Raw genomic sequence first — 15,300 nt, 5'->3', positions numbered from 1 at the left:
GCTCTTCATTCTCTCATCTGAAAGCAAGGCGAACACCTACATCTCATGGGATCATGAGATCACGGTAGATGAAGCCTGCAAGGAACCCACCAGGTCCTGGAACACGGTAGGAAGTCAACGAATGTCAATTCTCTCTCCTTAGTGTAACTGAGACGACTTCTGTCACTACTCACTGATCCACCTGGATGTTAGCGCGTGCACAGAAGAAAAATGAGGGATACTGAAAGCATCTGACTCTATCAGGCATCTAAATTTTTCTAGAAAAAGCTGCGCAAGATTCTTAGTATTTCAACCACAGTAAAGCCAAAACTCATCTTGTATGATGCATTCTTGAAGGAGCATCTTCCCCACATGCCATCATTTCTTTTCTCACCATGTTCCACTATAAAATTTGAAAAGAATATTTTTACTCAGTCGGCTTGATGACCAGTACCTTTCTTGTTGCCCTGTCTTGTTGATTAAACTTGTGAAGATGAAGCAGAGGCTGGCCTCAGAAAACTTAACAATTATATAGTTTGGAGATTTTAAGTATTTTTCTTTTTTGGGGGGGGGGGTTGCCTCTTTGTGGGTGTCAAAAGACAGAACCACACCAAAGAACAGGAGAAGGAAGGATTTATTACTTGCAGCAAGTAATGAGAACAGCAGGGATCTTCCCAAAGCAGTGGCTCCCAGAACAACAAAATCTGAGAGGTGTTAAGTATTTCTAAAACAAAAACTTTTAGTGACAAGATTTACATTCCTTAGGAATTATCTGGAATTTAGTACCAAAACAAATTTGCTAGTTGCAAGACATTCTATTAAAAGATCACCACTCACGCAGTTTCTATTGAGAATGCATGAGAACAGATTAAAAATGCTCCTGATCTCACGTAAACAGTCTGAAACACACACGTCATCTTTGCTTACAGCCAAAAGCATGAAACAAGAGAGAAGAATTAAAACAAAAAACCCATGTTTCATATATTATGGAAACCTGAGGCCCAGTCTCTTCCTCTAACATAATCAGTTCTTCCAAGATCCATTCTTCCATATGTCAAGCCGTCAAGATCTTAAAAATATAGACAAGCTTTTACCTTTCAATCACTTAAAACCTTAGGTGGGAAAATACTGCTACCTAAAGAAACTCAATGAAGAGGTTTGTCTTGTTTATTTTCCTCTTTCTCTTTTGCTACGTCCTTGCGAATGACCCCCTTTTCCCATGTCCTGTTGGGTTCCGCAGGAAGGCTGGATTGTTCCCGATCCTTCCGAGGGTGCAGGACAGGCTGACATCATCCGAGAGGCGTTATACACAAGGCACGATTTCACAGAGCTTCAGCCAAGAAGAGGAAGGGTGGTTGAGTTGAGCGAGAACCCTTCTCTCGAGCTCACATGTAGAGAATCCATTTCCAAGACTCAGTACACATTTTGAGAGGTGATGTCACCTTGAAGGTTTTTTGTTTGTTTGTTTTTGTTTTTGTTTTTGTTTTTCCGGTGCGCGGGCCTCTCACTGTTGTGGCCTCTCCCTTTGCGGAGCACAGGCTCCGGACGCGCAGGCTCAGTGGCCATGGCTCACGGGCCCAGCCGCTCCACGGCATGTGGGATCTTCCCGGACCGGGGCACAAACCCGTGTCCCCTGCATCGGCAGGCGGACTCTCAACCACTGCGCCACCAGGGAAGCCCACCTTGAAGGTTTTGAGGGTACCTGGTTAGAGAGAGACTGATCAGAAGGGATGATTCCACTTAATCCAGATAAACAAGTGGAAAGGGGACATACAGTAGACAAAACCAATTACACAGCTACGTGCTTTGTGGCTTCTTCCTTCTTAACTTCACGGGCTCTCCAGTTAACTTTGTTGTTGTTGTGCGTGGCGTGGGCGGGATCCTAGCTCCCTGACCAGGGATGGAACCCACGCCCCCTGCAGTGGAAGCACAGGGTCTTAACCACTGGACCGCCAGGAAGTCCCTTTTTTTTTTTCTATAAATTATTTTAACCTATTCAACAGTGAATACATGTACAAAATGGAACATCTGATAGGTACCAGAGTGTGAAAAATGAAAAGAATGTACCCTCTCTCCTTGCTTTCCCCGCCCCCCCTCAGAATAACCACATGTCCTGGTTTACTCTGTCTTCCTCAGCTACATTCCAGACATTCACAAACACAATCACATACTCCACACACCCCGTGAAAACACTCCCTTGATGGACAAAGAGAAGGCACAGACCCACGGATTCATAGAGAGGAAGGTCTCCTTTTCAAACATAATTCCTCTATCTGTAAAGTTAAGGAACTGTTTCATTTCCAACATGAGAGACGTGTGGGCAAAAGATCCCACATGCCGTGGAGCAACTAAGCCCATGAACCACAACTACTGAGCCTGCGCTCTAGAGCCGGCAAGCCACAACTACTGAGTCCGCATGCCACAACTACTGAGCCTGTGCTCTAGAGCCCACGTGCCACAACTACTGAAGCCCGCGCGCCCTAGAGCCCGTGCTCCGCAACAAGAGAAGCCACCACAATGAGAAGCCCACACACGGCAACGAAGAGTAGCCCCCGCTCGCCGCAACTAGAGAAAGCCTGTGTGCAGCAACGAAAACCCAATGCAGCCAAAAATAACTAACTAAATAAATAAATTTATAAAAAGAAAAGAGAGAGAGAGATCAACACAAACGAAGACAGAATCTTGCCTTAATATTACAGGCTGAGGATGCATTTTAATGTCTCCAGTCTTGTTTACCCTGTACCAGCAGAAGCTGAGAACGACAGCACGGTTTCTTCTGGACACCAGAATGGTCTTTTCTTTCAGAAATCAGGGCAACCTGCCAGAGGCTCCTCTGCATGAGATGACGGGTCATTCATACAGGACACTGAGGGTGCCATGTGCATAGCTCAGAAATGAGGGAATCTTCAGTATTGCTTCCCAAAAGATTAGTCTCTTAAGGGAGAGAAGGCATGCACTTTCACCCCCTCCCCCCAAATCTATGTGATACTCACTGAAATAAATATTGAGTTACAAAATGCTGAATAGCACATATAATGAGCTTAGCTTAATGCCTGTCACATGGTAAATAGTCATTGCTTATTATTATTATTACTGTTGTTGTTATTATTATTACTACTACTACCATTAAAATTGCTGCTAAGGTAAAAGAGTCAGAAGGAAGACAGTAAAAGGGACCTAGAGTAAATGGGCAGTAGGGAAACACTTGGCAACAAAGTCTCTGTGGAAGCAATACTGAACATGATACTTGAAGGATAATTGGGCATTCAGTATGTAAATACAAGGACAGAACATTCCAGGCAGAGAAAACAGCACTTATGGAGAGCTGAGGTAGGAAGCAGGCTGTATCTTTAATGCGAAGTAACCCAGCCTTGTCATTCTGGGTTCATTCCCAGTGGATCTCTTCCAGGGCTCCCGAGTGTCAGCTCAGCTCTGATCTGGGTCACTGCCATGATCCTCCTGTCCCAGAGCATAGTGAGATTCTGGGACACTCAGGACAGGGCTAGAGGGAGAGAAAAACTCCCCTCCAAGCAGCTCATCTTACACGACGAAGACCCAAGTCTTTTATTGTATCATCAGAATCATTATATCTTCAAAGACACTGCCAGGAGCACAGCAGACATAGCCTGTGCCTCACATTTGCCAGGAGGGTGCACATGGAGCCCATCCCCAAGTAAGGCAATTGTCTACTGCTATTTCCGCATGCCATTTCAGAGTTCAAGTTTAGCCATTTTGTCCCAAAGGAAAGGACTGAGGCTTGATAAGTCTTAACTCTGGATGACAGCTGTAATGAAATTCGGAAGAAAACGTAGATACCGTTTTAAAAGAAATGCTATAAGCTTAGCATCGGAATATGATTTTCCTACCTTCTGTACCTTGAGTGTTCTCAGTCTTACAGTTAGACCAAACACAGTATTCTACTGGAGAAAAACAAAGAAAAAAGGTTCTACCTAAGAAGATAACTATCACCCTGCTGGGTCTCTGCATGAAATTATGAGTAAGCTCTCAGATACTGGCTGTAAATATAACACACAACCAACAAAAAGCACAGTCTTAAACGATCCTTTACATGCCACTTTCTCTACCCTATTAAGATGCTCGTTGTTTCTGTGATTTATCTGATAATAAATTTTTGATGACTGGTAAGTCTCATAAAATTGCTCTGGTGCTGACTACACTGATTAATAAGTCTAAAGGATCGAAAGTGTCAGGAATTCATGTGTACGAATAAGTTACTGCCAAATATATATTAGGTATTCCATAAAATATAGAATACAAAGGTTGATCTGGTAATTTTATCTTGTATCTATTTTCCTGTAACAATTTATATTCAGGGCCATCATCATCTTCCGTGGCCTTTACAAAAAAAAAAAATCAATGAGGGAAATCCATGTGGGGGGCAAATTCAAGAATTAAACTAAATCTGAAAAAAATAATGAATTGGTATAGACAATAAAACATGTTTCCCAGAGAAACAAAGGTTTTCCCCCCAAACCTTTAAGGTAGGTTTTTGTCTGGGGTGGGTTTTTTTTCTCCTGCCCTCTGGATTTTTACTTTTAAATCTTAAATGATACCTATAGGCCTCAGGCATGACAGGCAATGAGCAGGTGGAGAACCAGTGGAAAAGTGTTCAAAAACTCCTGTGTTAGCTAACAGGCTTCTGAATGTATCGCTCTGGTCCACAGAGAAGGCTGGAGAAGGTAGCGAGGAGATGCTGTATCAGCTACCGCAGCCTTAAAACAAAGCTGGTGTCTCTTTGGACTTTAAAGTTGCTCCTATGCAGCTTATTTTATTTTTGTTTAATCAAATAAACAAGAGGGTTTTTCCATGGGAAAACAAAAACAAAAACAAAACATGTTTCCCAGAAAAACAGAGAGGATTCAGGATTAGAAATCGGTGCTGAGACGACTCTTAGAGATGACCCTAGTTTGAACCTCTTGCTTTTAAGATGGGGAAGCTGAGAGTAAGCATGATGAGGTCCTTTGCCATTGAGAGAACTGGGGCTGGGAACCACCTCTAAGGCCGGCGCTCTGAGGACAGACTTTGTTTTCCCCGTTCCTCACGGCTCCCGGCAGAGCCCACGACCGAGTCTCTACACCACGGTGCGTCGTGTGAAACCACTCTCCATCTCTGATGTCTGTCTGCACGCTGGGGAAGCAAACCAGCTTTAGTTACACGAGAAGAGAAGTCAATGCCCCGTTCTTGGTAGTCTCCATCTCACCCAGTAAGACTCCAGAGATCTCCTGAGACAAGCTTGGAAAATGGAATAAAAGTCCTAAGGGCTCCAGATGTGGTGACTGGAACCCCAAGATGGAACAGGAAATTCCTGACTCCACACCTTACGGGGCAAAACATGGGGAGAGCTACGAAGTAGGTCCACAAAGTCAGAGAGGGAAGATTCCACACCTTCTAGTGGGGGTCCCAGTGCAAGAAGCTGCCAGGTGGCACAAAGGTCCCCCATGCTGCATCTTCCGGCCATAAGACTCTTGTGAAAGAAACACGACAGGGTCCAATGGTGGGTGCTCTATGGAACTCTCCCTTCTTCAATTCTCTAGCTGACTACGACAAAGCAGGAGATTTTGTAAGGTGGCTTTCACTCCCAGGGGATCTTCAAATTCTAACCAGCTTCTGTTTTAACATGGTCCGTTCTTAAGGGATGATTAGAAATTAAAAACACTGACCCATCTGCCAAAAAAAGAGCCTAACCTTTGTGTCCCTAAAATGGAACAATGGTGAATGTGCACTTTCTGAAGGAAGCTTTAAGTCTGAAAGCTAAACGCATAAGAAAGACATGGTGGAGGGACTGCGGAGAGGTGGATTAAACCTTCCAGAGTAATTTCAACACATTTACGAATAAACAGAATATGCCCCCCAGGTTGCGGGGGGCTATGGGAGAAGAGAGGAAAGACAGGGTGATCTGGAATGCACTGGGGTAACAATAGTGTTAGGGGCTGAATTTCCCCCCAAAAAATTCATGCTGAAGTTCTAACCCTTGGTAACTCAGAATGTGACCGTATCTGAAAGATACTAGGGTCTTAGTGGGGTAATCAAATTAAAGTGAGGTCATCAGGGTGGGCCCTAATCCAATATGACTGGTGTCCTTATAGAAAGGGGAAATTTGGACATAGAAACAGACACTTCCAGGGATGATAATGTAAAGGCACACGGAGAAGACGGCCATCTGTAATCCACGGAGAAAGGCCTGGAAGAGATGCTTCCCCGACAGCCCTCAGAAAAAACCAACCTCTCTCACACCTTCATCTTGGAGTTCTAGAACTGTCAGATAATAAATTTCTGCGGGGTGGCTTAAAAAACCAAAATTAGACAAAATTAGGTATCAGCAAGAGGAAAAAAAAAAAGCAGGGCGTTTATTTAGTAACCTCGCTAAGTAAAATAAACAAAACCTCAATAACAATTTATTTGTTTTCCAAACAAACACTAACTGGATGGAGAAAAAAAAAAAGTATGTACATTGTGAAGGTGATAAAACTGTATGGGTTCCAAATGAGACTATTTAAAAATTAACTATGATAGTGGAAAACTGTATTTTCTTGACCCCAAACTTTTTACAACGTGCGTCTTAAAAAATACATATGAGATGATATACAAACACAAAAGAACAAAATCTGGAGAGTTATTTCCTTAACGGTTGACGAATAAATTGGGCATCAATAAAGGCCAGAGGACACAAAACTCACAATTACCCTTTCTATCTAATAAAGTTGACTAAAACGCTTTTCCTAAGATAATGCATTCTAAACCAAAATATCTGACATTATAGGAGAACCTATAATTGCCAAAAATTACAAAAAACAAAAAACAAAACCTCCAACAATGCCTGACCAGAATAAGAGACCAGAGCTCAATAAAATGCCAGCATGTAATAAAACTAGATATTACCGTGTAGAGAACAGAAATCAGACAGTTTCGTTTGATTATAAAGTGCCACTTACTAATTTCTCTCTCAAATAAAAACAGCAAAGGCAGGCAATAACTCATCTTAGCTGGACAGAAAGCATCAGCATTGAACTTGAACACTGCTGGGAGTTAACAAAGGTTATCAATATGTAGGGCGGACCATGTCTTTGAGTAGGTCAGTAGTCAACAGTTCGATATGATTATTTCAAGTGAGTATCAGCTAAAAATGGAACTCAAAATAGCTCTTTCGGAAGAGGAAGTAACCTGACACATTTCTTTTCCGGAGTGTAGATGGAGTCTAGACTACGTCTCTTTTCCTTCTGTCAAGAGGGACCAATTATCTATATTCCATCTACCTTAAATTGATACTGTAATGCATCACGCATTACATGATGTAAAACACAGGCTGAATGCACGCTTCAGAGTCAACATACAAGGAAGGAGGAGATAAACAGTGGGGGGAAGAGAGACATGACTGTCTTGCTCTTTAAAATCACGGGTAAAAACCTCTTGTAGGGCGAGGTTCAGAGTAAACAACACTCTCCCCCCTTTGATGGAGCAGCTGTGTTTTTTCCCATTTGCCCGTCTAAATTTATTTGCAACTCTTTTTTTTAGTACAAGGCCTACTTTTTTAAAAAAAATAAATTTATTTATTCATTTATTTATTTTTGGCTGTCTTGGGTCTTCGTCACTGCACGCGGGCTTTCTCTAGTTGCAGCGAGCAGGGGCTACTCTTCGTTGAGGTGTGCGGGCTTCTCACTGCGGTGGCTTCTCTTGTTGCGGAGCACGGGCTCTAGGTGCGCGGGCTTCAGTAGTTGTGGCACGTGGGCTCAGTAGTTGTGGCTTGCAGGCTCAGTAGTTGTGGCGCACGGGCTTAGCTGCTCCGCGGCATGTGGGATCTTCCCGGACCAGGGCTCAAATCTGTGTCCCCTGCATTGGCCGGTGGATTTTTAACCAGTGCGCCACCAGGGAAGCCCTATTCGCAACTCTTTAATGATACCTGCCCTGGTCATGGAATAAAATGCAGCAAGACCGACAGAGCTCCAGCTCACCGGTCAAACCTGATCTCACAGAGCTCACCCAGCACAGCGTGGCTGAGGCGTGACCACGCCAGAGGACCAGAGAATGAATGTGCCTACGTGAGGTAGCCTTTCCCAAGTCCGCATTTGCATCTAAGGCACGTCAGAGGGAAAGACATTCCAGAATACGTGTAAGATGGGGTTTCCTAGAGGCCTTCAGGAATCCCAGCTCAGCCTCCTGAAGCTGGTTTTCAATCCCTGACAGAGTTTACCTTTGACCTTTATAGCTTTAGGGGTTGGAAGTTCCCTTCTGCCACCCTCCCGGACTCCAGGTACACTGGAAATGTCAAATGGGAAGCACCGCCCACTTAAAAAACCGACCTGTTCTGAACGAGCTAGCAAATTATAGGAGAGTAAAGCTTTAAAAGACATGTAAAAACTTTATGTATTGAAGAAAGGATGAACATGCACTAAGAAAAAGGAAAAATACTGATGACCTCTGAAGTCCAGCTGAATAACAGTGTTAAACAAGTAAAAAGCGGAAAAGAGAAACTCCTTTTAATTGTAAATTACATTAAGCAAAATCTACCAAAAAATTCGGAAGAGAGAACTGTTATGCACTCTTCCTCAAACAGTCTTCTTTCCTCTTGTTCCCTTAAGAGGGGAAGGATTAATTTACCAGGGCAATTAATGTCTCATGGCCACACAATGAAAACAGGTGAGGGACCAAGTCAAAGATATTATTATATAGTTGATATTATGTCCCATCCTGACTTACATCTATTCAGTGGAATTAACATTCGTCAACTCCTTATGCTGGTAACATACTATCTGGACAAAAAGGAATGCTATGTAAGTTTTATCATTTAAAGTGAACATGAAATGAGGGGTATGACACAATACTACCTGAAACACAACATATTTTATGGGTTTCCCTTTTCTCCTTGATATTTCTTAGCAAGGTTCGTTAAATGCAGCACATTTGTATGCAAATAGGTGCAGAGAGGTCAAAGGTCTGAATCATATTTTGTATTATGGAGGAAACGTGAGAATACATTTATTAACTTAAAGAAAGAACCGCAGTATACATATGTAGCATCTATAAAGGAAATATAAATTAGCAGGAGCACAGTACACAGCCAACTTTTAAAAATAAAAACAATCTTTATGTCGCAAGCTTTAGGAAAAATTGGTTCTTCTTTTTCATGTCTACTATAAAGAAATACTGTGTTTCTCTGGCTTGCCTGGAGCTATTTTCAGATACAGTAATGAAAGAGAAGAGTCTTTGTCGTCTTGCACACCTACTGTCAACTATGTAAAAAATTCACTAACTGCTACGGCAAGGTCCGGGCAGATTAACCTGCTCCTCCAGCCTTCTGTGATATTTATAAAACCATGCTCGTTCCGTGCATCCATTTATACTTCACCAGAAAGATAATAAGGTTTAAGGAGCTTTGTTAGACAGGATTTCCTTCTGCAAAGGGCTGTCTTAAATAAATGGGATCACTTATTAAGCTGGAAATTCTTTAGCCTTTTGGTAGACCAGATATATCTGTTACTTGAGGATCTTCTGAGTCAGCAGCCACTCAGGGATACAGTAGTTTAATAAAGCCCATGTATGCCCATTCCAGCCTCTAATAGGTTTGCCCATACTGCAGAAAACAAGAAAACATCACTTCATTTTAATTCTACAAGTAAAACAGCCTGAGAAACCATACGCAGCGGAATCAAAGCACTTTATTCCTCCTTACAAGCTAGCTCAACAGGATGATTTATTTTGCTAGACTTCCAGGCAGGAGAAATTGCTAGCATTTTCCCCCATCAGTGCTCACCACTCACTAAACACTGCTTAGTTAAAAGGTTTCCGTTAAGTAATATTAACAATAGGACAAACATCTTCATTTAAAAAACGAAACAGAAAAGCAAGTGAGTGTGGCACCGTTCTCTGGTGCGCAAAGAAAGTCACAAGACAGGAGAAATGATGGGGGAGCACCTTTTGAGTTATGCCAAGCTGGAGATGAGGCTTTAGGACTGCCATGCCTTACAAATTGCAGCCTTCCTGAGGAAGCCTGTTTTCCAAATGTCGCTTTCAACCGACACATTTTCAGCTTAACATTTGTCAAACCTCTTCTTTTGTTAAGAGTTAACGTGTCAGTTTTTTAAAATGGCTCGCGGTTTCTATCCGCCTTCCTTGATGGAAATGTGAAAAGTGCGAGTTACTCCCTTTCACAAAGAATCTTGTCAAGGATCCTGACTCCAATCTGACTTCTCCCGGGGACAAAAATAAATAAATAAATAAATCTGCCTTCTGGAAACTTAACAAGCGGTGACTACATCCCATCATAATTCTGCCTAGAAGAAGTTACTCAGCAACAGCCCAAAGACGCTAACGCACCAGTAGGGTTTGATCCTCAACATCCAGATGGAGCAAATTATTATTTTCTTTTCAATTAATTAATTTATTTATTTATTTTTGGCTGCGTCGGGTCTTCGTTTCTGTGCGAGGGCTTTCTCCAGTTGCGGCGAGCGGGGGCCGCTCTTCATCGCGGTGCGCGGGCCTCTCTCTCACTGTCGCGGCCTCTCTTGTTGCGGAGCACAGGCTCCAGACGCGCAGGCTCAGCAGTTGTGGCCCCCGGGCCCAGTTGCTCGGCGGCATGTGGGATCTTCCCAGACCAGGGCCCGAACCCGTGTCCCCTGCACTGGCAGGGAGATTCTCAACCACTGCGCCACCAGGGAAGCCCGGAGCAAATTATTTTAACAGAGGGAATAAGTGACAATGAGCGGGCAAAGCAATGACACCAGCCAATATGTTCCCTTTGCTGAAAGTACCATAAATGAACAAAGAGCATCTGAGGAATGATGAGGATGTGATGAATGCCCCGAATGTACTCAAAAGAACAATCTCCTGAAGAATCACACCTTGGCATCCTCCCAGCCACACCTGCCCACATCCCCTCCTGCTTCATCTTCATCAGCTTAAATCACTGCCAAGTATTTTAATTCTTCCTGAACACCGACTTCCCTGTTTTGTTTCAAACATCCACGTCTCCTCCTGGAGTCCGTTAGAGTCTGGAAGTCAGATCATCCATCTTCCCTGCCTGTCGCTGCTCAAGACTTGGAAGGGCTCTCAGGATGTGCTTAGAATTGGAAGGTCACCTTGAACTTCAACCATGGACATGAAGGGATATAAAATGCGCTGGTGAGTTCTCAACGCTCTCACTTAGGTAATGGGTCAATTGGTTAAAAAGAAAAAAGAGGAAGGAGACTCACTGGTATTTTAAGTGTGCCAGAATAAAAATTTAAAATATGCTTTTATGGGCTTCCCGGGTGGCGCAGTGCTTAAGAGTCGGCCTGCCAATGCAGGGGACATGGGTTCGAGCCCTGATCCGGGAAGATTCCACATGCTGTGGAGCAACTAAGCCCGTGTACCACAGCTACTGGGCCTGCACTCTAGAGCCCGTGAGCCATAACTACTGAGCCTGTGTGCCACAACTACTGAAGCCCGCGCGCCTGGAGCCCATGCTCCACAACGAGAGAAGCCACTGCAATGAGAAGCCCACGCACAGCAACGAAGACCCAGCGCAGCCAAAAATAAATAAATAAATTTCTAAAAACTAAATAAATTAATTAAAATATGCTTTTATGACAGGCTAAAGATCAATATTAAAAAAAGGATTTTTTTCATTGGAAGGGATGTATGTGACTTATATAAAAAGAAACAAGGAAGTGAAGATTAGAAACCACAGGTTTCAGAATAAAGGATCTAAGACTAAGGTACTGATTGAGACATTTGCCTTGTTTAAAAAAAATACAGGTATAACGAATAAATTGCCTCCTTGCAAGTCATCACATGTACAGCTTTACAAAAGTAGCCAAACATCTGCTAATTAGAGGGGTTTTTTCAGAGAGCTGAGAAGGATACTAAAAGTCCTCTAATTATGAAGTGGCTGCTTAAGAAAATGAAAGAATTAAGTTGGGTTCCAGTTACATGAGGATATACTAACATATACCTATTCATGTAAAAGAGGACCTTAAATTTAAAATGTCAGTGAAACACAGTGGTGCCATTTTCGTACGAGCATCTTTTTAAAAAGGCTAAGAGCTTGAGGCGGTGTCTTACGTAGTTCACAGTCCGTGTTTCTGGCTGGTATGTTTGATCAAGGGAGAACAGGAGGGCAGAAAGCTGGGATACAGGAAGTGCTTCACGTTCTTCTCTTTCCCAAGGAGAGAAGGGGAAAACTCTAAGGGAATTCACTTTAAGGAGGTCCCTGCCCCCAGGAGTTTAATGTCAAGTGCATTCTCCCAGCAGAGGCTCACACACTCTTCTAAAAGCAGTGAACAGAGTAGTGATTGGTCCCCCTAGAAAGGGGATAATGGCTCTCCCATGCTTGTTTAAGCTTCTAATGTTGATTTAACTGGACCAAAGATAATTCTCCACGAGGAAAACAAACACATAAAAAATAAGCTAATAGGCAAACTGCTTACTCTGATCCTTAAATATAAGATGTTAATAAAACAGACAAGAATATATACATCAAATATGTCACAGATTAAAATGTCACAGATTCCCTTTCAAATAACTTACTAATGAACTCAATCAGTGCCACATACCACTCACTCATCCAGAATCCCAATGATGTTCAAATAAACGGAAATAGTTTGTAACAGCATATAATGGTGATTAATAGCCTAATGACTCAAAGGTAATACAAAATCCATACATTCACAATGTGATCTTTTCCAATGAAATTAAAATTAGAAGCACTTTCATACACAACGTATTCTAATTCTCTGTAAATTCTAAATTAGTGTATGGTAAATTAAAAAACTGTTAACCAGAAAAAACAACAGAGTGCTTCCCCCAATTCTAGAATAATTGGAGCTTATTTATTTTTTCTGTAGGTATCATATACAATGGTTTTCTAAAAGCATACCCTACAAACCCTACAAGCTCTACATCATCCTCCATTTACTAACGAAAAATTAGAGCCTTAACTAAAGCCAATGCTAGCAATGATTAACAATTTAAGAGAAACCAAATGAACGATAAACTGTTCATTTGCAACTATATTTTCACACATTTTTATAATTAAACAAATTTTCAAGGCTGAGCTATGTTCATTCTTTTTTAAAAACTATGTATCTATAATAATTGCACATATCTATGTAGTTCATGAAACAATAACACATAGCCTATACATCTCTCATTTTACTCTTAAGGTAAGTCTTATGACATGTGATAAATGTTAAGGTATCAAAAAAAAATGTTAAGGTATCATCTTCAAAGAAATCTAAATCATGCTTTACGCTGCATTCGCATATGAGGATACACCATCATTTTGGCAATTTTAGTCTATTTCCCCTGAACACCATTCTTCTTTCACAGCTCATCTTCTCTGTGATTCTGTCAGATGGAAATATACCATAAGGAGTCCCAGATGTGTAACCAGGAGCATGGCATACGGGGACATGTGCTACCAGAGCCACAGCTGGCCACCACAGGCAAGGACTCTGCCCCGTGCCCCGTCAGTTAAGTCTGACCTGCTGTCCCAACACAGATTCCGAGAGAGCTGTGCTGAGTCTGCGGGGAGAGCGTATTTCTGATACCAAAAAACGGAGACTCCAAACTGAATGTAACTTTTAATGATCTCCTAGGTCTTCTCTAAGAGTTGGGATATTAAATTCTCAAAAGTTGGTACCAGACACAGGAACAGATTAAACCGGACTACGAATTGTTTCAAGTCATTTGCATTTGCTTAAAACTAGCGGTGACGGGATTTTGGTGTTAGGGGTCACTGAAGCATTGAGAGAAATGCTCACTTCAATTTGGGGTTGGGGAGTGGATGAGGGAGAAATAATGACAGAAGATTAATAGTAACAACAGAGTAGGTGGGGCTGGTAGAATTCCTTCCAACCCAGACAAACTAAGGAAGAAAGAGGTGGGAATAGTTTGGTTTTAAGGCTGGGTCCCCACAGGTGCCCTTGACCAGAGGGGAGGACTTGAGAGATTTTGATTCTATGACTTAAGCTAGCTGATTCCTCCTCCTTGTCTTCTGCCTTCTCTCTTCTCTTAGAGAGATTATTATCTCACTAGAGTAAAAGCTTCTGAAGAATAGGATGATGCTTTCTTAGTATTCCCTACTGATTTTATAAATAAACCACTTAACAATTTTGTTCATAACATTTGTTATTCTTTACATTCAAAGGAGAAAAAAGTATGCTCTGGTCTTTATGTATTTGGTGAATCTCCTTAGTGCCATGCATTGTCAGCCAATTTAATACCTTAAGAGATTTCTAAACAAAATTGGTATAAATTCCCTTTGAAAATATCAATTAAAAATAATCTATAAATAACAGAGACAATTACATGTGGTTATTAATAAAACTTTAAAATGCTCTGAGCTCGGTGCCACCAATGACAAGATCACACGATAGGTTTTTAAAAATGGCATAATTGCGAATACCTGTAAAACCAGACTATTTCAGAAAATCACAGTCTACTTACTATTTGTACGTCTCAGAGCGGATGTATTCAAAAACATGGGACACACCAAGCTGGAATTGGTCAGCAATGGGGGTAACCCAGGGGTTGTTCTCTGCTTTGAATATCTGCTTCTGACCAGTTAAATCCAAGTTTCCTAAAAAGAAGGAGGGGGGAACCAAAAAAAGGTGAAGGTCATCCAACCAACAGAAATCAAATCTAAGAAGTAATTCCTGCTCAGTAATCATAGCACAACCTTAAGCATTTTTTGAGTCATTTAATTTCTTTTAAAAAGTTTTACCAAAAGTCATCACTGATATACATGCCATGTCAGTGACTGTACACTGGCCCAAGAAATTAAGAAGGAAGGAAGGGAGAGAGGGAGGGAGAGAGGAGAGAGGGAGTAGAGGAAAGATGTAAGAAGGAAGTAAACTCGGAATTCTTGCCAATGAAGCATTTGCTTCATTTTTCCAAGTATTTGCTACAGAAACAACAATGGCCCTCCAAGATCGAGAGAACCATTAATAGCAGAACCTCCCCAAATTCCATCTTGACAGTATGCATCACCACTTGTCCGATCTGATCTAAACCTGACCCATGTAGAACCTAGAGAAACGGTACAGATGAACCGGTTTGCAGGGCAGAAATAGACAACGATGTAGAGAACAAGCATACGGACACCAAGGCGGGAAAGTGGCGGGGGCGGGGGTGGTGGTGTGATGAATTGGGAGATTGGGATTGACGTGTTTACGCTGATATGTATAAAATAGATAACTAATAAGAAAGAACCTGCTGTATAAAATATAAATTAAATTAAATTCAAAAAATAATAAAATAAAATAAACCAGAACCAATCAACACCACTTTTCACCAAAGCAGGACACGAGTGAAGAAAGATAAGAA

General features: G+C 41.9%; 1 protein-coding gene across 2 annotated transcripts in view; it reads right to left on the bottom strand.

The window, feature by feature from the left end:
* The window catches only part of RSU1 (Ras suppressor protein 1), a 197,599-nt gene that overhangs the window by 76,542 nt on the left and 105,757 nt on the right, over positions 1-15,300 (bottom strand). For both annotated transcript variants that reach the window (XM_007460875.1, XM_007460876.1), the window contains one exon: positions 14,422-14,554. In XM_007460875.1, the coding sequence (XP_007460937.1) occupies positions 14,422-14,554 (133 nt within the window). The remainder of the gene's footprint in view (positions 1-14,421; positions 14,555-15,300) is intronic.

This window comes from Lipotes vexillifer, unplaced genomic scaffold (genome assembly GCF_000442215.2).
Source record: "Lipotes vexillifer unplaced genomic scaffold, Lipotes_vexillifer_v1.1 scaffold534, whole genome shotgun sequence".
Lineage (NCBI taxonomy): Eukaryota > Metazoa > Chordata > Mammalia > Artiodactyla > Lipotidae > Lipotes > Lipotes vexillifer.
This window is presented reverse-complemented; position numbering and strand designations above follow the sequence as displayed.